This window comes from Oncorhynchus keta, chromosome 20 (genome assembly GCF_023373465.1).
Source record: "Oncorhynchus keta strain PuntledgeMale-10-30-2019 chromosome 20, Oket_V2, whole genome shotgun sequence".
Classification (NCBI taxonomy): domain Eukaryota; kingdom Metazoa; phylum Chordata; class Actinopteri; order Salmoniformes; family Salmonidae; genus Oncorhynchus; species Oncorhynchus keta.
The window spans coordinates 5,760,719-5,786,617 of record NC_068440.1 but is presented as its reverse complement, the minus strand read 5'-3'; the positions used below and the strand labels follow the sequence as shown (position 1 = coordinate 5,786,617).

The window sequence follows — 25,899 nt, the reverse complement described above, 5'->3', positions numbered from 1 at the left end:
CCCCCCCCCCCAAAAAAAAATCTATTATAATTCCAGGTTGTAAGGCAACCAAACAGGCACATAACACGGAAGTTCAAATGTCGTCGCTAGCTAGTCAAATAGAGTGGCTCGGCCCCTCTTGCTTGGTAAGCTACTCTTGTTCCCAAGCCCCCTGGTGGATATACACTATACAAGGCCGACTTCCTCTCTGAGTGGAACGCAAGGAATAGAGCCTGCTGGCCCATCCACACACGTAGCTCAAATGAGTGGAGCTCGTAGCCACCTTTTGATGGATTGGTATCCCCACGACGTCTCTCCTGACAGACAGACGTTCCAGATAACAGGCAGGACACCAGCCAATCAGCAGCGGGCACAGCTATTCCATTTCCACCCTAGAGGGAAGGGGTACTGCAAGGGTTAATGAAGTTCATTTGGAGGCTACCACACAGCTAATAGCCCTACTATATTTGTACTGTAAGTATGAGTTATTAACTAAGACTGTATCTCTCTCCTCTGGTATTTCACAAAGACATTCTTATTCAATCTTCTTGATTCATTGCATACAACTGTAGTGCTTCCACTGAAGCTAAATGCTACAAGCTAAAACAGCAGGTTTGAATAAGTGATTTACTGAGAAGAGAACCAGGAAACGAGCTATGCTCTATGCTGCACTAACAACATTACCTAAATGCTTACCACTGCAGTAGTGGCAAACTGATAACCTGCTCTCTATGTTGTCCTAACGCTATAGCTATCTAATCCATTCTGTAGGGAACGGATCCATGCAATATAGATTCCTAGATTCCATTCCAGAGAGGGTTTCTCAATAGATCAGTGGGCTTAGTGGATCTATGGATTCGCTCTAGTTCATTCGTCTCTAGCGCACAGTGAAGCTTGTGAATGAATATAGATTCACTGTGCTGACGGAGGGAGTCTGGCTCGGTCTGTCAGCTTACACCCTATTAGGAGCAGTGATGGAGTGTGTGTGTGTGTGTGTGTGTTTTTGGTTTTACTATCCTTGTGAGGAACCAGAAGTTCACAAGGATAGGAGAATAAGGAAAAGTGGGGACATTAGGGGTTAGGTTTAGGGGTTAGAGAAAATAGTATTTTGAATGGGAATCAATTGTTTGGACCCCAAAAGGACAGAAAAACAAATGTGTGTGTGTGTGTGTGTGTGTGTGTGTGTGTGTGTGTGTGTGTGTGTGTGTGTGTGTGTGTGTGTGTGTGTGTGTGTGTGTGTGTGTGTGTGTGTGTGTGTGTGTGTGTGTATGTGTATATTTTCCTGCTTAGAGCATATGTGTGTCTATGCACACATTTATATCTACCCATCTGTGTATGTGTGCGTTTGCAGAAGCAATAAAGTCCATTCCTGGAATGGCTCTGGCCTTGTGACCCATCCGTCCAGCCACACTGGGGTTTGACTGGGGCCAGCAGAGTAGTCTAGCTAGGGGATAGGGAGAGGAGACGGGGCTAATGCATTTACTGGAGTGGAGACAGCTCACTCCCTGCACCTGATCACATTACAGCCATAGAGAGAGAGAGAGTGTGAAGACAAGAGGGAGAGAGAGGAATTAAGAGAAAGAAAGACAGGGCAGAGACATATCTAGGGAGAGACAGCAGGGGGAAATAGATGGGGTAGATAAAGAGAAAGGGAGGAACAAAGAGTGCAAGAGAGAACGAGAAAGAGAGGGAGATGGGGCAGAGAAATAGCTGGAGAGAGCGTGAACAGCGAGATAATGGAAGAGGGTGTCCGAAAGAGAGAGACTCATTGCGACAGAAAGAGAGGAGCAGGCTCTGGTTACTGCAGCCCTGCCAGCCTGACTACACCGGACAGGCTAGTGGGTCCACGGGGACAGGGGTGACAACCTGGGGACAGCTGGAAACACAGGGACAAGGATGGGCAATCTGGCCAGGGTGTGGGTAACCTGAACTGTGGTGTGAGAGTGGGATATGAGGGGTGGGTGTGGGTCCGGAGACATGGGTATTGGGTGAAGGAGCAGCAGTAGTAATAGTAGTGGATACCAAGCTAAGGATAGTCCTCGGAATGGAGCTATGAATGGAGTTGGCTAGGAAGTTGATCATGGAGACTGCTTGTAATGTAGGGCGTAGGGTCAGAGGGAAGAGTGAAGGAAATGACTGAAATAGGCTAGGTGGTGTGTAGAGGCAGTGGGAAGGGCAGTGTGTGTTGGCTGGGTGTAGTATGTAAAAAAGGCAAGAGGCAGAGAGTAAAGCAATTCAAATGTTCTCTGAAAACAACATGCAAACTGAGGTACAGGGATCACAGTGTAACAAAGCATATAGGTCTACCTCCGGCTTCAAATACATATCATAGCAATGTGTGGTCCTCTATAGGACTACATGAACAAAAATATACAAGTGCTAGTTTGAGCACAGAAGAGTAGCCTAGCTTTGGGCCAGTAACCGAAAGGTCACTGGTTCAAATCCCAAAGTTGACTAGGTGAAAAACAATCTGTCAGTGTGTCCTTGAGCAAGGCACTTAACCCTAATTGCTCCAGGGTCACAGTCAATAATGGCTGATCCCTGGCCGTGACCCCACTCTCCGAGAGAGTCTCAGGGGGAGTGGGATTTGCAACAAAACTCATTTCCAATTCACTCATGTATATAATACACTCATGTATATAATACATGTACATGAAATAGGGCAAATGTAAGCACCCACCTAACTATTATTAATAATAACATCCCAAGAGCCCATATAGCCAAGTGTCAGAATAGGATTTAAACAGTCTGTACCGAGTAGACAGTCCCAGAGCGAGCAGCTGGGAGCAGCATCCAGTCGGTCTCATTTATCATAGGTGTTGCAGAGGGGACTCAACACCAAACTGGCCTCAGCTAGCTCCCAGGCTATCATTAAATAAGAGATGAACAGTAGAACTCAGACTAGCCACACACAAACATACCTACACTGACATCCCTACACACACATTGCATACTGATGCCACAACCACACTGCTGCTACTGTCTATTATCTATGCTGTTTACCTCTACCTATGTGTACATAGCTACCTCAATTACCTCATACCCTGCACATCGACTCGGCACTTCCTGTATAAAGCCATGCTACTTTAACACTATTGTTATTCATTATTAACTGAATTTCTCCTTGTCACCTATTTTATTTTATCTCTGCATTGTTGGAAAAAGGACCTGTAAGAAAGCATTTCACGGTTAGTCTACACCTGTTGTTTACGAAGCACGTGACAAATACATTTGGATTTTATTTGACTTATTCATAGTGTTCAGTATATTCCTAAGTTGCCTATAGGAGGTATCTGGGCCAGGGTAGATTGTCTGGGTTTGGCCCACAGTTGTAGATGCCACACAATACCACCACACCCTTTCATATAAGAGTGTTTTTATTGGGTGCAAATATATCAAGTGCTGAGGAGTGTAAGGATACGTGGTTACTGTTGATTCTAGGGGTCCTCCGTAGCTCATGTTGAGAAGATGCTAGCTGAATAAATCAACTAGGGTAATGCTAACTTGGTCGTCAGTCTGGTATGAGGTGGAATGAAGTCGTCGCCTTATAAAAAGCTGCCCACTTGTCTGTCGACTAACAGGGGTTGACTGAAGTCGGGACGCAGTTGAAGTGGGCTCAACCAACCTCAAAAAGGAGGCAGGTAAGAAGGAGTATTCTGAATCAGAAAGTGGAAAATCACAGTATAAAGTCAGGTTAATCTTGGAACTACCCATCCCGGATCTGGGAGAATTGTCATCAACTACACTAATTAGCATAGCGCAAACGGTCAAAATATATTACTAGAAAATATTAATATTCATGAAATCACAAGTGAAATATAGTGAAACACAGCTTAGCCTTTTGTTAATCACCCTGTCATCTCAGATTGAAATTGTGCTTTACAGACAAAGCAAGACAAGCATTTGTGTAAGTTTATCGATAGCCTAGCATAGCATTATGTCCAGCAGGAAGCTTGGTCACAAATCAGAAAACCAATCAAATGAACAGTTTACCTTTGATGATCTTCGGATGTTTTCACTGACGAGACTCCCAGTTAGACAGCAAATGTTCCTTTTGTTCCATAAAGTTGATTTTTATACCCAAAATACTTCCGTTTGTTGGTCACATTATGTTGAGAAATCCACCGGAAATAGCAGTCACGACAACGCTGAAAAAATGTCCAAATTCTATCCATAATATGGACAGAAACATGGCAAACGTTTTTTTATAATCAATCCTCAAGGTGTTTTTTAAATATCTATTCGATAATATATCAACAGGGACAATTGGCTTTTCAGTAGGAGCAAGAGGACAAATGACTACCTTTGTCTTTTACGCAAGAATCACTCAGAGCCCTCAGCTGGCCACTTACACAATGTAGTCGTTTATGCTCATTCTTCAACATAAAGGCGTGAAACTACGTCAAAATGCTGTAGACACCTTAGGGAAGACGTAGAAAAAGGAATCTGGTTGATATCCCTTTCAATGGCCAATAGGGGTGCATAGGAACACAACGGTTTCAAAATAAGAGGCACTTCCTGATTGGATTTTCCTCAGGATTTTGCCTGCAATATCAGTTCTGTTATAGTCACGGATAATATTTTGACAGTTTTGGAAACGTTAGAGTGTTTTCTATCCTAAGCTGTCAATTATATGCATATTCTAGCATCTGGTCCTGAGAAATAGGCGGTTTACTTTGGGAACGTTATTTTTCCAAAAATAAAAATAGTGCCCCCTAGTTTCAAGAGGTTAAATCCACTCCTTTCAAATCCCAATTTAACCCTAACACCAGACACACATACATATATGAGTGAATAGCCTCTGAACCATGCCCCTAGCCATCTGTCAAAGACTCAAGCCACCCAATGTGTTAGAGCCGATTTGGACATATTTGTATAAAAGACCGAACATATGGAGCTCCATGTATATTTGTGTAAATATATTAAATATTAATGTAAATTATGAAATATTAGGTACGTACCTTTATGATTTATATTTACCCGATTGAGATATATTAATTTGTTGTTAGTGTAACTCGGCCATTTGGCCCCCCCTCTTGCCTGTTCATTGTATTGTGGTAAGTGTGTTAGGATAAAGGCATGAAGTTGGGCCTTCGGGAGGGAGAGTCCTTGCTAGATGCGGGAGCGGTATAGGTTTTTGACCATACAGACATACAGACAGGTCATAATATGTATTTTCCATATAAAGTAATCTATGCTTTAAGTTGATTGGAGAATCATTTATTTGTTAGATATAAGAAGAATAAACATTTTTGTTGCACCATATCCCTGGATGTCATGGAATGTTTGGCCGTTTGGAAACCTTGAGTGTGGACTGTATGCGTACCAAACAACCCCGCTTCAGGCTTGGGCAGTGGCTATGGTAAAGACGAAAGGAAGCCACTACACAATGGGACATTAAGACCAATGGTTTAAAGCAGTCCTCTTTTCCCTCATAGACGAAAAAAAGAAAAATGACTAATGAACACACATTTACATGTATATTTAATAAATGTATTCTATTTTTGTCTTGACATTTCTGAAAGACAAGACTTGCTGAAGGTCAACTTCACCTAATTGTATGGAACATTAAACATAGTGTAAGGAGCACTTAGTTTCACATGTCCCCTTTTTCCTAATCCCTACCATCCATAATCTCTGGATACAGAGTTGTGGGTTCAGAAAGTCAAGTGGAGGCTATCAAAACGGGTAAACAAGCGAAAAACAGAGTGAGAGGGGAAGGAGAGTCTTATCAGCAGAAGGCAGGAGTCTCCCTCTCTCCATCTCCTATAGTCTCCAGTTGGCTCGGACAAAAGGGAGTGAGGACGCCGGGGGCTTTTCCCGCAATGATCGCCGTGGCGCTGGCCCGGCTGGATAAACGGCCCGATTAGGCCGGTGAATGGCCCCCATTAAGGACACCCACACCAGTAGAGCCAGGGCCCCCGCGTGGGCTGGTGGTAAGACAGCGTGGGCCTCAGGGGCCAAACGGCTCCACATCAGGAACCTGAGAGGCACCTGACAACCTGACAGGCTGGACTCTCCCACTCAATATACACAGGTCCAAAGGAGAGGGATAGCTAAATGCAAAGAGTTGGTGGAGGGGGGTCTGCTTAAGACATAAACAATTAGCCAAGGACTGTGAGGCAGTAGAGCTAGGAAGTCTTTCTTACCAGAACATTTAAAAAGGTAACAAAATATTCAAATGTGGGACTGCAAACAAGCCACATTTGTTGCCAAGCATAACTGATTCTGTTTAGCATTTCAAAAGAATGTGTTTACCACTACAGTGTAGCCAGGCAAAATAGACAACCATCTGAGAAGCAACCAGACATAGTAACACGGAACCACCTGGCATCACCACTGGGTGCTATGAGGTCAGCTTACTGATAGGGGGCAGTAGAGCAATAGAGAGATCACTGGTCCACCTCTCTTTTTAGTTGAATTAAATGCGACCCTCTTTTGACTCAGAGAGGTCTTATCCGGTGTCCTGTGTGAATTTAATTCTCTCTCTCTCTTTCCAATGAAGGACCTGAGCCCTAGGACCATGGCTCAGGACTACCTGGCCTGATGACTCCTTGCTGTCCCCAGTCCACCTGGTCATGCTGCCGCTCCAGTTTCAACTGTTCTGCCTGAGGCTATGGAACCCTGACCTGTTCACTGGATGTGCTACCTTGCCCCAAACATGCTGTTTTGGACTCTGAATTATCGGCTATGAAAAGCCAACTGACATTTACTCCTGAGGTGCTGACCTGTTGCACCCTCTACAACCACTGTGATTATTATTATTATTTGACCCTGCTGGTCATCTATGAACGTTTGAACATCTTGGCCATGTACTGTTATAATCTCCACTCGGGCACAGCCAGAAGAGGACTAGCCACCCCTCAGAGCCTGGTTCCTCTCTAGGTTTCTCCTTTCTAGGGAGTTTTTCCTAGCCACCATGCATCTACATCTGCATTGCTTGCTGTTTGGGGTTTTAGGCTGGGTTTCTGTATAGCACCCTGTGATGTCGGCTGATGTAAAAAAGGGATTTATAAATCAATTTGATTGAATGTTAAAAAGAGGGAGGGGCGGTGATTTAAAAAAACATAAATCAAAAAGTGGGTGTAGACCGATGGGGAGAAGTACTTGCAGTAAGAGTGGAGTTCAACAGGAAGACTAAATAAAGAGAGGGAGAGAGAAGGGAGTGCAGGAGTGTGGGCGAGACACTGGAAGAGGGGAAAAAGGAGAGAGAGAGCTAGAGATGGAGGTCAAGAACAAAATTACAGAGGCAGAGGGAGAGAGATGGGAGTGAGGGAGATCAGGACTGGAAGAGGAAAAATGAGAGCGAGAGAAAGAACAGGAGAGAGAGAGAGAGAGAGAGAAAGAAATATAAGGCTCTGTCTCCATTCACTTTTTTTTAAACAGAGACACAAACAGAGGAGTTTGTTCTGGACTGGAACACGAGCCGCACACACCACATGCTCTCCAGGGGTACAATTTCACAGCCCCTAATTACAGTGGGGTGTAGGATTTCTTATTGGGGCCTGCCAACATCCCAACACACACACTATTATACATGCACACAAACACATAAAGGCATACACATACGCACTCACAGAAACACACATGCATGCACACACACACAAATCCACCCATTCAAACAAAACACACTTACAAAAGCATTCATTCAAATACACACCCATGGTCGAACTGCAGGAACACTAACTACAGTACAATTCAAGCCTCTTATTATGTCAGGGCCATGCCTAGTTTGTTCATTTATAGAAAAATCACAATTATTTCAGATACATAATTCCTATAATGCAATATGCATGTAATAATGATGATGTTGTCCTTTACTGTACTATATGGACTACATATACAAAAGTATGTGGACACCCCTTCAAAATAGTGGATTCTGCTATTTCAGACACATCCGGTGTTGACAGGTGTATAAAATCGAGCACACCGCCATGCAATCTCCATAGACAAATATTGGCTGTAGAATGGCCTTTCTGAAGAGCTCCGTCACTTTCAATGTGGCACCGTCATAGGATGCCACCTTTCCAACAAGTCAGTTCGTCAAATTTCTGCCCTGCTAGAGCTGCCCCGGTCAATTGGAAGTGCGTCTAGGAGCAACAGCGGCTCAGCAACGAAGGGGTAGGCCACACAAGCTCACAGAATGGGACCGCCAAGTGCTGAAGTGCGTAGCAACACTCACTACCGAGTTCCAAACTGCCTCTGGACGCAACGTCAGCACAAGAACTGTTCGTCGGGAGCTTCATGAAAATGGGTTTCCATGGCAAAGCAGCCGCAAACAAGCCTAAGATCACCATGCTCAATGCCAAGCATTGGTTGGAGTGGTGTAAAGCTCGACGCCATTGGACTCTGAAGCAGTGGAAACACGTTCTCTGGAGTGAAGAATCACGTTTCACTGTGTCTGGCAGTCCGACAGACGAATCTGGCTTTGGCGGATGCCAGGAGAAAGCTACCTTCCCCAATGCACAGTGCCAAATGTAGTTTGGTAGAGGAGGAATAATGGTCTGGGGCTGTTTTTCATGGTTCGGGTTAGGCCCCTTAGTTCCAGTGAAGGGAAATCTTAACGCTACAGCATACAATGCCATTCTAGTTGAGTCAGTTCTTCCAACTTTGTGGCAACCGTTTTGGGAAGGTATTTTCCTATTTCAGCATGACAATGCCCCTGTGCACAAAACAAGGTCCATACAGAAATGGTTTGTCGAAATCGTTGTGGAAGAACTTGACTGGCCTGAACAGAGCCCTGACCTCAACCCCATCAAACTCCGACTGCGTGCCAGGCCTAATCGCCCAACATCAGTAATGCTCTTGTGGCTAAATGGAAGCAAGCAATGTTCCAACATCAAGTTGAAAGCCTTCCCAGAAGAGTGGAGGCTGTTTTAGCAGCAAAGGGGTGGACCAACTCCATATCATATTAATGCACATGATTTTGGAATGAGATGCTCAACGAGCATGTCTACACATACTTTAGGCCATGTAGTGTATTTATGTATATTACTGTACTGTATCTACAGTGTACAACGGTTACTGTATATTCTAGCGAACAGTGGTCTTTTTATTAATCTCTTTTTATTCCCCTCTTCTCCCTCTCCTTTAGTACTTTTTGGGTCATGAATAATGGCCTATGCTCTGACACCGTCTTCCACTTGGCAAGGCCGTCGTCATGGGAATATCCGTTTAAGCTGAATGGAGAGGTACATCCTTTTGCCATTACACCGCCCTCCCCCACGTCCCTGATACTTTTATACCTCAGTGCTTCAACTAGAACTAAAGCAACTCTGTAAAGTATTCTACTAGTACGTGTTTATATATGCTTCATTTCCACTCCTCTCTTTTCACACACACCCTCATTTAGATTCACTTTACAATGCAGGTTTTTCTTTCCTTTCTCAGGGAATCCTTCAAAGTAAGAAAAAAGAGAAACTAGGCCATTAGGCTGCGGTAAAGCCTCTCCCTTGCCTAAAGTATCCCCCTCTCTCCCTCCCTCTTTCTCTCGCTTCGTCACCCTCCCTCTTGGCCCCTCTTTCTTTCTGGGTCCTTTCCCTGCCTGAAGTCCCACCTTCTTCCCCTCTTCCTCCCCATCTGTTACCCCTTCCCACCGTTTCTTCTTCTCTTTCCTGCTGTCTGCCTCTCTCCCCCTCTTCGTCCCTCCCTCCCTTTATCTAACCCCCATGTCTTGCCTGTCCTGTACTCCCCTTCAGGTCCCCCCCTACCCTGTCTAGTCCCAGGTCCTCCTGGGTTAATCTCTTGGTGGACCAGATGCATGGGCTCATTAACCTGGTGCAACCTGCTAAGAGGCTGCAGCCTACCTGAGCCCACAGCCAAGGAGGACAGGAGAAACAGGGAGAGGAAGAATGGCATTTGGAGAGAGAGAGAGAGAGAGAGAGACATGGATGGTGGGAGTCGTTACCTAACCTTATTCTCAGAATCCTTCAGCTTCATGGGACATTTATATATCGTAATGCCTTCATTTAATTCATTCTGACTCCACTTCCATGCATGGTTCTCATGTTAAAAGCCCACCCACTCCTCGGGATATGAGAATCAGAGAGAGGTCTTTGTCACCCCTATCTAACCCCTCGCCATATCCAAATCACTATCATATAACATAAGCCCCCACACCCGCTGATGTCTGAGCAGACCGTTTGTTACGTGTGGAATAAATGAGCTCATTCATACAGTATTGAGTGGGAGATCTGTCCCCTTCCCTTCACCACTGGCCCAATGTCAACAACCCAGAAAGGTAGCTATGTCCTGGCCAGATGACAACTGCTATTACTGGGTAAGACAAGTCCCTCCACTCGCTCTCTCTCTCTCTTATTCTAGAGGTAACCGACCAGGACCAGATTACTTGTGTACTGTGTTGGAAGCTACATAAAAAGATAGCCAATCAACTGCTAGCCTCCCCCTATTCTTACCCAATCAACTGCTAGCCTCCCCCTATTCTTACCCAATCAACTGCTAGCCTCCCCCTATTCTTACCCAATCAACTGCTAGCCTCCCCCTATTCTTACCCAATCAACTGCTAGCCTCCCCCTATTCTTACCCAATCAACTGCTAGCCTCCCCCTATTCTTACCCAATCAACTGCTAGCCTCCCCCTATTCTTACCCAATCAACTGCTAGCCTCCCCCTATTCTTACCCAATCAACTGCTAGCCTCCTCCTATTCTTACCCAATCAACTGCTAGCCTCCTCCTATTCTTACCCAATCAACTGCTATTCTTATTCCAGTCAACTTTCCCTGTCTTCAATCCCACTCTTTGCATCGTGACACTGCTCCTCTACGCATGGATGAATAAACACACTTCTCAGGAGGTTTCAGAACCTTTTCTATTGGCCTTTGGACAATCTATTGGTCTTTGGATGTTGACTTGCTTTAAAAAAGGGGTGTAAACTCGTCACCAAGACCTTACACAGCCAGGACCACACTCTATACTTTAAATCTAACACAACACGCAACCAACACTCAATAATCCTAACATGATAACTGGAACAGTAACTGTAAAAGCCAGATGATATCCAGAAGGAGACCTCAGTTTAGATGAGTGAAAATCAAACTCATAAAACCCTTAAATCTAAGAGCCGCAATAAACGGCCAGAACAAGTCAAAACTAAGCAATACAAGTACAAGCCCAACGTGTATTCCTGATGAAACTGAACACAAGTTATGACACCACCTCACAATAATAACCTATCCCTAAGGGGAGAATCCTAACTTCCACTTAAGTCGAATTTTCACTTAGTCATGCATTGTTGTCAATGAGTGACTAACTGAATTGGAAGTTTGGCAGAATGCCAAATCCTGACTTACTTCTCATACTCCAGGTTGTCATGGTCACAGCGGGCATCTTTGTGTTTCTCCCAGTCCTTCCCATGACGGCATGTGGTGAGGGACACGATGTCCTTCCCGTTATGGATGTGATGCAGGGCGTTACGGGTGTCCGACCCGATGCCCGTTAGATACCGCTTCCCTTTGAACATCAACAGGTACTTCCTGCGTGGGGGCACTGTGTTTCGCACCAACCAGCCCCTCTCGCCCCCCTTCTGGGGGTGCTCCTTGGAGAACAGGGGGATGGAGACGTCGAACCCGGGCCTGAAGTGTTCCGTGTTGAGGCTGGCTTTAGCCAGGATGGCCTGGCCAATATTGAAGCCCAGGTCCTCGTTATAGTTGGGCCAGGTCCCCGAGTACAGATTAAAGACAATGTGGTTCCGTCCCTCGTTCCAGAGCGGGTAACCTTTGATACGATCGTCCAGGTTGGGCACGAACTGCCCCGAGAGCTGGTCTCGGTCCAGAGTGTCAATCCCCAAAACGAACAGACACGCCTCGCGAGGGTCCGTGGTGTAGTACCGCGACTCGCCTATAGACATCAGTATCTTACGATAGCTCTCCGATATGCGCTCGCCCTTCTCCGACGGGTAGACGTATACTCTAAACCCGTCCCGCCCTCTACGTCGACATCTCGTAAAGTCGAAGCAGGTGTCCATGCGGCAGCGACTGTCTTTATAGATGCCCGTCCAGGCTTGGTGACGCTGGTGGGGGGACTCGGCGGAACCTGGCCCCGTCTGGAGTTCCTCCAGCTGGGCATAGCCCGGCAGGAAGGCCCGGTCGGTCCAGTTGGGCCAAGGACGCACCACCTCACCCCTTGGCCGCCCCAGCAGCTTGAAGAGACGGACCTGGACCCCGCCTCCCCAGTAGAAGAGCAGCAGCCAACAGCAAGCACACAGCCCCAGCAGGACATACTTCTTACGCGCCTGCATGGGGCCCAGAGTGCCTCTCGTTCTCTTCCTCTATCACTCTCCTCTCTTTTTCTCTCTGCCCCTCAGTTCTAAGCCTCAGAGCGGTGGGCGAGTTATTTCGAAAGGTCTAACAAGGAGGGTCTAATATAGAACGGTGTGGTAACTTGGACATCGTCACTTCCAAGTCTGGTCCCATCCAGTTTGAGCCCATTGAGGATAAATAAATGGAAGTTGAAGCCACTCTCTCCGGTTTCTCCCGCTCAGATTCGGGTGCCGTTAGCCTGTCTCTTGCTAGACCGTCTCTGTGGTGCGTGTGTGCACTTCCTGCACTGCCCGATGCTGTGGATGATGAAGGACGATGTCTCCTCTCTCTCAAGCCCTCCTCGCCGCCTCATGGCGCCCGCTGTCTCCCGGGTCTCTCCTGAGGACGCAAATAAATGAGATCACAGCTCAGTACACAACCCGAGGAGCACTTAACAGCACAGCCAGAGCCCAGCAGCACGATGCACATTAACAAGTCAAGGAACACGGTCTCACACCATTATGTAATGCACAACACACGCTCATACCAACATGCCGATATACTGGATCAACCAAAACATACACTATCAGTATGAAGCGTGTACACACTCAGCAATAAATTAGCACAGCGGTGGTCATTTCATTCACATAAAAAGTCACTAACCCCCCCCGAACTGAAGATGAAATCATAGGCTCTTCAAAACACAGACCTCGCTCAGTTCAGTTCAGATAGCAGACAGTTCTGGTGAGACAGACATTAAAAAAAAAAAACATTGACTCTCAAAGTTTAAACATACCACCACTCTATATTTGAAAATGGTCAAAGTAGTTTGAATGTTTGGTCTGGTTATGCTTTTGACATCCAGTCCTGGAACCGTGGCGTTTTGGTTTCAGTATGCCGAACATCAAGCAGCCAGCTCTGATATTATCACGTACTTCAAGCTCTGGTTGAACAGCGTCAGAAACAGTTGAAATGCAGTGGAGGAGGAAACGGGGAGCCGTTTAGCAACTTCAAAATGGAGATGGGTAAAGTAAGGGAAAATAGAGCCACTTTATGGCAGTGTAATGTCTGTTAATCTTGGGGTGGGGAGAGAGTGACTTTTTGTTACATTTGAAAACAGCAACCCCGTATGTTTGCCAAAGCATCCCCGCCATAACTCCCCAGTGTGTGTGTCTGTGGTGTGTATTGGAACACCTCACAGAGCAGACCAGTGTTCCTCCTGCCAGCCGCCACACAAAGGCAGCTTTCAGGTCTCACCTGCTCTCCCTCACTTTCTCTTCTCCTCCCCATCTCTACATCCCTCCCTCCCGCTCATTCTTCTACCTTCTACATCCATGTAGAATTGATGCCCCCCCCCTTCATTTTGCTCCTGTTATCGTGCTCCATACAGACGGGTGATATTGATCAACAATGCATTGTCTCATTAGACCAGTGTATTGTGACACTACAGAATTACCTTTGAATGTAAATTGAATGACTACTGAAACATACATTTCCAACTCATTCTGTCTGTGTTTATGTGCAACCATGTGTAAGTCAGGCGGTGTCTGTATGCAGGCCTCGTGACTATTTGTGTATGTATGTATGTATAGTATATCACAAAAGTGAGTACACCCCTCACATTTTTGTAAATATTCGAGTATATCATTTCATGTGACAACACTGAAGAAATGACACTTTGCTACAATGTAAAGTAGTGAGTGTACAGCTTGTTTAACAGTGTAAATCTGCTGTTCCCTCAAAATAACTCAACACACATCCATTGTCTAAACCGCTGGCAACCAAAGTGAGTACACCCCTAAGTGAAAATGTCCAAATTGGGCCCAAAGTGTCAATGCTTCAGTATGTCACAGTACATGTTGGCATTCATGGTTCCCTCAATGAACTGTAGCTCCCCAGTGCCGGCAGCACTCATGCAGCCCCAGACCATGACACTCCCACCACGATGCTTGACTGTAGGCAAGACACACTTGTCTTTGTACTCCTCACCTGGTTGCCGCCACACACGCTTGACACCATCTGAACCAAATAAGTTTATCTTGGTCTCATCAGACCACAGGACATGGTTCCAGTAATCCATGTCCTTAGTCTGCTTGTCTTCAGCAAACTGTTTGCGGGCTTTCTTGTGCATCATCTTTAGAAGAGGCTTCCTTCTGGGACGACAGCCATCAAGCAGACCAATTTGATGCAGTGTACGGCATATGGTCTGAGCACTGACAGGCTGACCCCCCACCCCTTCAGCCTCTGCAGCAATGCTGGCAGCACTCATACGTCTATTTCCCAAAGACAACTTCTGGATATGACGCTGAGCACGTGCACTCAACTTCTTTGGTCGACCATGGCGAGGCCTGTTCTGAGTGGAACCTGTCCAGTTAAACCGCTGTATGGTCTTGGCCACCGTGCTGCAGCTCAGTTTCAGGGTCTTGGCAATCTTCTTATAGCCCAGGCCATCTTTATGTAGAGCAACAATTCTTTTTTTCAGATCCTCAGAGAGTTCTTTTGCCATGAGGTGATTAAAATAATTTATTTACAATCAATACCATTCACACTTTACAAAATCATATCTCTCATTCATTCTTAATTACTTATATTTACAAAACCAAATCACCAAAAACAAAACAAAAACAAACCTCAGGGGAGCATCGTCCCTCCCCGTCATACCTAACCCTTTCCCTATCTCCCCTTCCCTAATCTATCCCCTTACCAAACTCACTCTAACACTCCCAGCCCTAAACCCCCTTTCCACCTCTCCCGTGCCGCATGCTTCCCCCACTTCCTCTCCTCCCTCTTCATCCTCCCCCTCAAATCACCTTCCACCCTTCTCACTATCCCTTCCACCCCCCAATCTCTCCCTGTCTTGACTAAATTCTTCCTGGCTTCCCACAGTCCCTTTTAAAGAGACTCATGAGAAGCCAGAGCAGAAACCTGTCCCTATCCGTTCCCTTTGCTCTCCCTACGCCTCTCTCTAGCCTAGCCCATGTCAAAACAAAATCACTCCTAACCACACCTAGCATCACCCGTGCCCTAGCCCAGACTAGTCCGGCAAAGGCACAGTCCCAGAAGGCATGGCGCACAGTCTCCTCCCTGCCACAAGAGGATCTTGGACAGGTGGGGGATTGCACCAAACTATACCGGTACAAGATGGAAAGTACAGGCAAACGCTTATGAAGGCTCAACCAATTCAGGTCCTTGAGCCCGTTGTCCAGGCCCCGCGCCTGCACTCCCTCCCAGACCACTGACGAGATGCCCGCTACGGGCGCAGGACTCTCTGCCTGCCTGACCTCCTCGTACAGGTGCCTGTGGTCTAAACCTACTCGGGCAACTTCAACCTCGGGGTGCGCACGCAGCCACTTGGCCGCATGACCAAAGTGCCACGGCAGCTGTTCCAGACATTAATGGCTGTGTGTTGCATTATTTTGAGGGGACAGCAAATGTACACTGTTATACAAGCTGTACACTCACTACTTTACATTGTAGCAAACTGTCATTTCTTCAGTGTTGTCACATGAAAAGATATACTCAAATATTTACAAATATGTGAGGGGTGTACTCACTTTTGTAATATACTGTATGTATGTATGTATGTATGTATGTATGTATGTATGTATGTATGTATGTATGTATGTATGTATGTATGTATGTATGTATGTATGTATGTATGTATGTATGTATGTATGTATGTATGTATGTATGTATTCAGGTAGTCTCAGATGGTGAGCTCACTGAGAGCCATAGAGAATCAGGGTGTTGGTTTTTGGCTCAGCCAAGCTCCTCTCCCACAGCACAGTGGCAAGCAGACAAAGTTGTAAGGAAACAGACACTAGGGATCCCATTACATTGTCCTCATCAATAATTTACCAGCTCCTTTAGTTAAGACATTGATTTTCCTTTCTGCTTTATATCCCCTGCCTCTCCTGCTGAAGTAAAACTCAATCTACCTCAGCATACTCTCACACGGCTAAGACATATATCCAGTCTGACAGAAAAAAAGACAACCTGAGCTACGGGTTGGAACCGGTTCAGGGAACAGAACCAAACAGCGATTTTGAAGAATGGAAACAGAACCCGGAACGAAAGTGATCTCTAGTGTTCCGGAACAAAAATGTTATTCTGAAATCATGAGAATCGGTAAATAATGTCAATTTTCTGTTCCCAAGATATAGGGGTTTTGCTCAGAATGATTGGAAAAACATTTTGGTTCCAACCCTGACCTGTCAACTAATTCCCTCCACATCGATCAGTAATCTCGATTACCAACTGTCAACATTATGCAAGGCAACAATAGAACCCCAATCGCCATCCTGTTTGTTGTACTGTGTAAATGAAAACAGCAGTGTAGCAGTAGATGGTATAGCAATGGGAGATGGTATAGCGATGGGAGATGGTATAGCGCTGGGAGATGGCATAGCGCTGGGAGATGGCATAGCGCTGGGAGATGGCATAGCGATGGGAGATGGCATAGCGCTGGGAGATGGCATAGCGCTGGGAGATGGCATAGCGCTGGGAGATGGCATAGCGATGGGAGATGGTATAGCGCTGGGAGATGGCATAGCGCTGGGAGATGGCATAGCGATGGGAGATGGTATAGCACTGGGAGATGGCACAGCGCTGGGAGATGGCATAGCGATGGGAGATGGTATAGCGCTGGGAGATGGCACAGCGCTGGGAGATGGCATAGCGATGGGAGATGGTATAGCGCTGGGAGATGGCATAGCGCTGGGAGATGGCATAGCGATGGGAGATGGTATAGCGCTGGGAGATGGCACAGCGCTGGGAGCGCTAATGAATGTTGGCCAATACAAAACCCGGACATGTCTGGCCAGTAACAGCCTTACACAAATGCACATAAACACACACCTTGGAGAAGGAGTTACGCAGCCAGACTCCTACTAAGAGAGTATGTGGCTCCACTGTCACAGATCAATGATGAATGGATCAGTATGGTAGGGCCTAGCACTGAGAAAGGCCACATGGCCTGTTGAGGAGCCTGAGGGAAAGTACAGGATTCAGACAGAGGGGAACCTTAAGGGTTCTGGTTGGAAGCTTTTAGACTGCGTCCTTCCTTCCTTCCATCTTTTGTATGGTTGATCACTGGTCTGACAGGAAGCTTTGACACATATGGTAAAGAAGGGTTATGGATTCGTTTTTAGTTCCACCGCCAATATGTTGATGTCAGACTCAAGAAGGTATCTGTGAAATATTTCCGCTTAGCCTTGAGATATGGGGTGAAAGAAGGTCATTTGTCACACAAAAGAAGGCATTGAGACTTGAAAGAGTAAGGTATCTCTGGGGGCTACTTGAGATGACTGTGACTTGCCTTTTCAGGTAAGTAGTGGATTCAAATAAGAAGGACACTTGAGAGGTGTGAGGATACTGCAATGCATTGTGGGAAGGCTAACACACAAGGAAGTAGATGGGTCGTCAAAGCAGTAGGGAGTGAAATATACAGCAAACTCCTTCCTCTGACTAATCAATGTGTGTTGATACACAGCACTTCTACGTGTCACCTGTGTGTTCGCATTGAGCATTAAAGGCCCCACCATAAACTTTCCAGGTGCCTCGTGAAATCTCTTCATTAGCAAGACAATCAAACTCCAAGTTGTCCTTCCTCGCCCTAACGTCTCTACCTCCCCTGCCTACACTGCATCCTCATCTCTGGGTTTTGTTGTTGGTTCACAAGCTTCAGTCAGTGTCGGTGACAGCTGGACCGGCGGCCTGCTCAAACCTCATCCATCCATCCCTCCTCTGCCTCCCTCAGGACCTCGAAGACTGCCTACCCTCAACTTTGCCTGCTGTTCCCACAAGACTAAACTAGTCTCTCTGCAGCTATTGAAGGAAATGCAATTGAATCAGCAGTAGATGGAATTGTGTTTACAGCAACTGTCGACTGCTACTCAGATGCAATAATACAGAAGTGTAACAGGGTGGGGAATATGTATGAAGGCATTGAGAAAACTGAAATGAGCTTGAGTTGGACTCTGAAGGAAGTAGTCATTTCCTCTGTACATGAGGAAATGGCACTACTACGTCGGAAAGGATTTGCATAGGTATATAAAGTAGACTATAAATAGACACTCGACCAGCAGCATCTGATTTTAAAATAGTAACTCAATTCTTTCCGAACAGAGTCGGCATGCCTGAGTCAGTGTCTATCTGCGTGATAGAGTTACACAGAGACTCAAATGCTGAACTGCTACTTGTTTGGCCGTTTTCTGCCAACGTGTTCAGTTAGTAGGGTGTGTGTGTGTGTGTGTGTGTGTGTGTGTGTGTGTGTGTGTGTGTGTGTGTGTGTGTGTGTGTGTGTGTGTGTGTGTGTGTGTGTGTGTGTGTGTGTGTGTGTGTGTGTGTGTGTGTGTTTTTGTGCACACACAAAACGTGTGTTGCTTGACTAAAGCTGGACATACGTTAGTCCAGGGAAATTGTTCCTAAAGAAAAACAAATCTTGTGTTGAGGTGAGAGGCGAAGCCAGTCTGAAATTAAGCGCTGGACTCTGTCATTAGAGGCCGGAGAACAGTAGCGGCAATTCCAAGGGCCACTCCTAGTCCTAGCCGTATTGTGCCATGCAATGTGTGCTTGTGGAGATGTGTGTTTATGTGGGGAAGACCTGACCAGAAATGACTGAGGTTGTGGTCGAGGTGTGACTGCGGTCATCTCAGATAGTGCTTTTGGGAAAAAGGGAAAACAGGAACAGTCCAACCAACGCCCAAGCACCCAGGCATTAAGTGCTTCTAGGTGATTCTATTTGCTCTGTTTAAAAAAAATAAAAAAATTACAATGGAGGCGGCATGTTTTATTCGTGACCAAGGCTGTTACGAAATTGGGTTCCTTTCTGTCTACAGTGAGCTAGTAGTGTGGAATTGTTCCATTTAGTAGAGATTACCTGAGGACCGTAATGACCATAAACCTAATTAAGCTCTGGTATTTTTATGAGGACATTTTTATTTTATTTATTTTTTTGTTAGCTGTGCGTTGCTACCCAATACAACCTTGTTGCCCTATGTGGTGAGAGTCTGTGAGAGACTCCTACATGGTTAATAAGATGTTTACCTCTAGCCTGAATGACCCATGCCTAGCCTCCCACCGCCTTCAATTCCAAACTCAATGATAATTACAACCTGGCTTGATTAAATGTGTCTCAATAATATGCTGCTCTCACTCCGACGCCACAAGGGCTGATTAAGCAAACACACTAGATGGTTTGGAACAACTATAGCTGCTAGCTCTGCATCGACTTGTGCTGCTCACACAGCAGATCATGTGGGATATAAAACACAACGTATCATGCTATCTACAGGGCAATTGGTAAGGATTCAGACCCCTTGACTTTTTCCACATTTTTCTACATTACCGCCTTATTCTCAAATTGATTAAATTGTTTCCCTCCCCTCTCAATCTACACACAATACCCATAATGACAAAGCAATTTTTTTTTGCTTAAATTTGAGCAAATATAAGTATAAGTATAAGTATATAAGATCCTTTACTCGGTACTTTGTTAAAGCCCCTTTGGCAGCCATTATAGCCTTGAGTCTTCTTGGGTATGACGCTACAAGCTTGGCACACCTATATTTGGGACGTTTCTCCCATTCTTCTCTGCAGATCCTCTCAAGCTCTGTCAGGTTGGATGGGGAGCGTCGCTGCACAGCTATTTTCTGGTCTCTCCAGAGATGTTCAATTGGATTCAAGTCTGGGCTCTGGCTGGGCCACTCAAGGACATTCAGAGACTTGTCCCCAGTCTGAGGTCCTGAGCACTCTGGAGCAGGTTTTCATCAAGGATCTCTCTGTACTTGGCTCCGATCATCTTTCCCTCGATCCTGACTAGTCTCCCAGTCCCTGATGCTGAAAAAATATCCCCCACAGCATGATGCTGCCACCACCATGCTTCACCGTAGGGATGGTGACAGGTTTTATCCAGACGTGACTCTTGACATTCAGGCCAAAGAGTTCAATCGTGGTTTCATCAGACCAGAGAATCTTGTTTCTCATGGTATGAGAGTCCTTTAGGTGCCTTTTGGCAAACTCCAAGAAGCTGTCATGTGCCTTTTACTGAGGAGTGGATTTCCATCTGGCCATAAAGGTCTGATTGGTGGAGTGCTGTAGAGATGGGAGAACCTTCCAGAAGGACAACCATCTCCACAGAGGAACTCTAAAGCTCTGTCCGAGTGACCATCGGGTTCTTGGTCACCTCCCTGACCAAGACCCTTCTCCTCCGATTGCGCAGTTTGGCTGAGCGGCCAGCTCTAGGAAGAGTCTTGGTGGTTCCAAACTTCTTCCATTTAAGAATGACGGAGGCCACTGTGTTCTTGGGGACCTCCAATGCCGCAGAAATGTTTTGGTACCCTTCCCCAGATCTGTGCCTCGACACAATTTATTTAATCCATTTTAGAATAAGGCTGTAACATAACAAAATGTTGAAAAGTCAAGGGGTCTGAATACTTTCGAATGCACTGTACATGGGGCTCAAGCAGAAGATGCCCCCTTATATGCAGATCTGGGATCAGATTATTGTGAAAATAAACTTGACTACGGGGATGAAAGTAAAACGTAATGTTGGATCAGGTCTAAAGGACAATTTCACGACTACACAATGAGCCCAGTGAAAAACACAATGCTTATCCGTGTGGTTGGACTCTAAGGAGTGATGTGTGAGAATGGCCTGGACAAAAGATAAGATTTGTATGCTTAGGAGATGCCAGTGTTTTATGGGGGTGCCGTGACCTGTTATGGCAGTGCCCAGCAATTCTATAATTCAAACATTGATTCCTCCACTATGATGCCTATCAAGAACCAGGCAGCCTGCAGCCATGATGTACCTCGCCCTTCACGACACATGCAGGTTGGAACTAGCACTGCCTTCTATAATCATAGAAATATAAAGTAAAGAGCAGACACCATGCAGGTTGGAACTAGCACTGCCTTCTATAATCATAGAAATATAACGTAAAGAGCAGACACCATGCAGGTTGGAACTAGCACTGCCTTCTATAATCATAGAAATATTCAGACACCATGCAGGTTGGAACTAGCACTGCCTTCTATAATCATAGAAATATAACGTAAAGAGCAGACACCATAGGTTGGAACTAGCACTGCCTTCTATAATCATAGAAATATAACGTAAAGAGCAGACACCATGCAGGTTGGAACTAGCACTGCCTTCTATAATCATAGAAATATAACGTAAAGAGCAGACACCATGCAGGTTGGAACTAGCACTGCCTTCTATAATCATAGAAATATAAAGTAAAGAGCAGACACCATGCAGGTTGGAACTAGCACTGCCTTCTATAATCATAGAAATATAACGTAAAGAGCAGACACCATGCAGGTTGGAACTAGCACTGCCTTCTATAATCATAGAAATATAACGTAAAGAGCAGACACCATGCAGGTTGGAACTAGCACTGCCTTCTATAATCATAGAAATATAATAAAGAGCAGACACCATGCAGGTTGGAAAGCACTGCCTTCTATAATCATAGAAATATAACACCATGCAGGTTGGAACTAGCACTGCCTTCTATAATCATATATTAACCATGTGAATGATGCTATAAATGAGTAAAGAGCAGACACCTTGTCAGAGGGTTGGAACTAGTCACTGCCTTCTATAATCATAGAAATATCTCTAGACACCATGGTTGGAACATTCAAGCTGAGTCTATAATCATAGATTAAGTGTGAATGATGCAGATTGAAAGAATCATCATGACGATTCTTTCAACGCATACAGTTAGACTACTAGACCACGTTCTCTAATATGACCACGTTCTCCTAATATGGATAGATAATAAGTAGCATCTAGAATTCTGAAAGAGAATCGAGTCTGCTGCATCAGTTTCTGGACGTACAAATGAATAAATACACGTATTGATTCTTGACGAATAGAACTTGAGCTTAGTTCAACTGTGATTCCCCATCAGAACCCAAAATATAAGCTTGTTTTACTCCCATGTTTGTAAGCAATGTAAATGCAAACGAACACTGTATAGCTCCATGGTTTCAAACTAATTTAGATATCAATCCTTGCAGTCTATTAATTTGAGTGTGGTTGCATTTCCCCATTGCCCATCCCTCAGCTCGCTTTAAAGACATTACTGTTTGGTAACAGTGAATGTGAAATCATTCCACAGGTTTAGTGTTTTGATTTCTAATTATTTATGGGGCGTCAGTTCCGACCAGGTCCCCGTCCTTGGCTGCGCTTCATCAGTCAATACCATAAATTAATTATTGTCAGGGGATGTCACCCTTTAAATTTGTCAACCAAATGCTTCACCACAGAATTGGTTGTGACACCTCACTTGAAATTGGGTATACTGAGCTTTATAGCGCTGTCAAGTGTATCCAATCTGAGTGTGCAGGAAAGGCATCTCGGAGGGTCTACCCCTTGAAAAAACAGGGTCATCCATCGTCACAACTCAAAATGTGCCAATGGCATTTCTTTGACACACAAGGTCATGCATGATGTTATGTTAATAGATGTAACATGTCATTTACGAATGCCATCGTTCTATTGCAACAAATGCAAAATTACACCCATATTAGAAGATTTCTGATGCAGAGCATTCAACCTTCCTCATGTTCTACATATTTATATCCCTCAGAAAACTAGTAAACAGCGTAAGAGTAAAACAACACAAAAAATGTCACATACACGCAATATGTGCAGTAAAATGTGTTGTTTTACAGGGACAGCCATAGGTTTAAGTGCCTTGCTCAAGAGCACCGATTGATGTTTCACCTTGTCAGTTCAGGTATTCGAACCAGCGACCTCTCGGTTTCTGGCCCAACGCTCTAACCGCTAGGTTATTGTGTTGTTACCTGTACTTATTGCGGTCCTACGGGAATGACATGCAGACAGTCTCATCCACTTTCAAAAGCAAGTATTTAGTCCTTGTCGGTAATCTTCGTGAGTTGTCAGCAATAGTTGTCAACCAAATATGTAATTGCTTGCTTGCTTCTGTTCTCTTGACGCTCCTCGAGATACAGCGGCACGTTGTGTTTGCCTACAAATTGAGCGTCCTTTCTAGCGGCATGAGGGTAGATCAATACATCGATGTAGTTGATGCACTGGCGCTCCTCTCGATTTACGAGCTCTGTAACATGATTGTGTTACACGACTGACACGCGCAAACATACACACCGGGCGCGTCCATAAAAATAATAATCACCACGGCGATTCCCTCCGCCTATGTCTGCGATTACAATCACAGTTTTCTCACTCTCCACAGTGGCATCATTTGGGTGTTCGCACTACCTGGAGCCACATTCAACGGCACGCTTTCTCCGCAGAGAGGAAATTAGCACATTATTTCACATGATTCCCTCTCAGTGAATATTCAACGTGACAGCAGTCCTTTACCCTATATGAGACATAGACTGCAGCCTATCCCTGGGTCACGACAAGTGTCATTCCCTTTATCGGAGCGCGAGTGTGTCGAGGGCGTTGATGCAATTCGGTAGAAGCTATTGAAACAATACATAGGGGAAATAAACACTCGAGGTGGCTATAAATAGACCAATCATTCAAAGCGCTGCCATCGGTTGGGTTCATAGGCTACTCGTAGAATATGTCAACAGTGACAGTATGAGGCTGAGCCGAGCATGCACTCCATAGGCTATGCTCGTACCCTTATGAAATTAATATTGAACAGTAGGCACAATGCCCTTGGACACTGAGCACGATATCACATGCAGAATCACCACATTTCCTATAAACAGGTGTCCATATACAGCACTATGTGATTGAGAATAATCCCATTACTTCCGGAGTGCAACATACAGTCATTGATATAGGCTGTTGAACAGACTAAATACAGACATAGTACTCTATCCCGGGTATGGGCTGCCTACATCACCAGTGCGCTCCGCCTGCTTTCTCCCGACAGAGAACTCACCCTCACCGGGGGGTCAAAATAAAGTGCAGTTCCCCTCTCAGCCGATTTCCTTTTCACTCCTCGGCCAAGCATTTGCAAATCACCTCCGCATGCACGCACACGTTATCCTGCAATACCGGATATGGATATCTGCGATATATTGTCATTTTTTAACATACACAACGTTCCAAAGACAACCAGCCCCCTTCGTTTGTGATTGGTTGTCGCGGCGCGGAGGTACCTCAGTCGCACAAAGCTGTAGGCTATTTATAGAAAATACACACATCTGGCCAGCGGTTCCGCGCAACTAGAGGACTTTAGAACCTCTGAATTACGCACACAGAACGGCTTCGACTTTGAAGTGAACCCCTAAATATCGTGACCATGTGTCTATAAGGTTATATTTGTGCAGCCATGTAATGATTCAATAAAGATAATAAATACCCTTCCTTCTTTCTAATCACATCATCAAATATATGAATTAATGTTCATCACACATTTGTTAAAAGTGATAGTTCATAAAAGTGACAATTGCACTATATCCTATAGAGAACTAGCAATTTTGCTAAAGCTTAGCTCTGGATCAGTAAAAGTACACCTTTTCTGGTCTCTGACACCCAAAGTCAGTAAATGACTTGCTAGTTATCAATAAAAATGTGGTATGTTTGTAATTTTGGTGAAATACTCCTATGTGAGGTTTTCGTATTTAAATGGAAAAAGACAAACGCAGCAATGTCTCTCCAGTTGGCCTTAACCATGCTCAAATGCACATGTGGCCTATTTATCTGTTTTTACCATAAAGAGCTTAAAGGAAAATTCCACCCAAGAACGATATTTTGGTATTTGTTTCATTGGTCCATTGTTGATATAGTCCCAAAATATGTTGTATGTCAGAAATCAAGGTAAAATAACTTTCAAAATACCAAAATACAGCCGGTATGACGCACGTTGCCTCATATAACGCAAAACACGTAACATGCATCATACTGGCTGTATTTATGTATTTTAAAAGTTATATGTCTTGAAAACTTGATTGCTGACATGCAAAACATTTTGGGACTATATCAACAATGGATCAATGAAACAAATACCAAAATATCGTTTTGGGGTGGAGTTTTCCTTTAATAAGTGAGGGCCATTCTTCTGAAAAAGTGGTGGAAAAACCCCCAAGTAATTACAAAAGACAACCAGAACCTATGAATAAACAAAGACTTGGAATAAGGCTCTATTGACAAAATATATGATTTTTAGATGAGTAGTTTTCAAGTCCCAGATCTCAGAACTATTTCGTGACGTGTTTCTCTTTCATGACTCAATAAGTACATCACTTATATACAATCATTTTGTATTGACAACCCAGCTTTGTGTAGTTGGATTGTACATAGAACCTTATAGCACCAAGTCCAATGGTTTTTGCACAGATACTTTTCATTGGGATGATTTACATTTTCACATATCTGATAAAAAAAAAAACATGAGCTGGCACACACCCTGAATAATAGTTTGTGTGGAGGTGCTGACTAACGGCGAATAAACTATCAAAATAAAGAAAGTTGCACACTCCATGTGTAATCTCCCAGCAATTGAATGGGTATTTACCAATGTTTCGGCATCACTGTGCCTTCTTCAGGGTGCAGGGTTCAGGGTTCAGGGTTCTTCACCCTGAAGAAGCCACAGTGATGCCGAAACATTGGTAAATACCCATTTAACTGCAGGGAGATAACACCTTCAGTGTGCAACTTTATTTTGAGTATAGTTTACATTTTCACAAATCTGACATATCTCAC

General features: G+C 44.9%; 1 protein-coding gene across 4 annotated transcripts in view; it reads right to left on the bottom strand.

The window, feature by feature from the left end:
* The window catches only part of LOC118399209 (exostosin-1c), a 79,707-nt gene extending 55,399 nt beyond the window's left edge, over nt 1–24,308 (bottom strand). For 2 of the 4 annotated variants that reach the window (XM_035795104.2, XM_052471923.1), the window contains exons 1-2: nt 24,134–24,308; nt 11,289–12,635 (exon numbers count right to left, since the gene is read on the bottom strand). In XM_035795104.2, coding sequence (XP_035650997.1) covers nt 11,289–12,235 — 947 coding nt within the window. In that variant the 5' untranslated portion in view covers nt 12,236–12,635; nt 24,134–24,308. Of the gene's footprint in view, nt 1–11,288; nt 12,636–23,057; nt 23,663–24,133 lie in introns of those variants that run through there. The other 2 variants (XM_035795105.2, XM_035795103.1) reach the window with 2 other exon arrangements.
* Nucleotides 24,309–25,899: the final 1,591 nt, after the last annotated feature.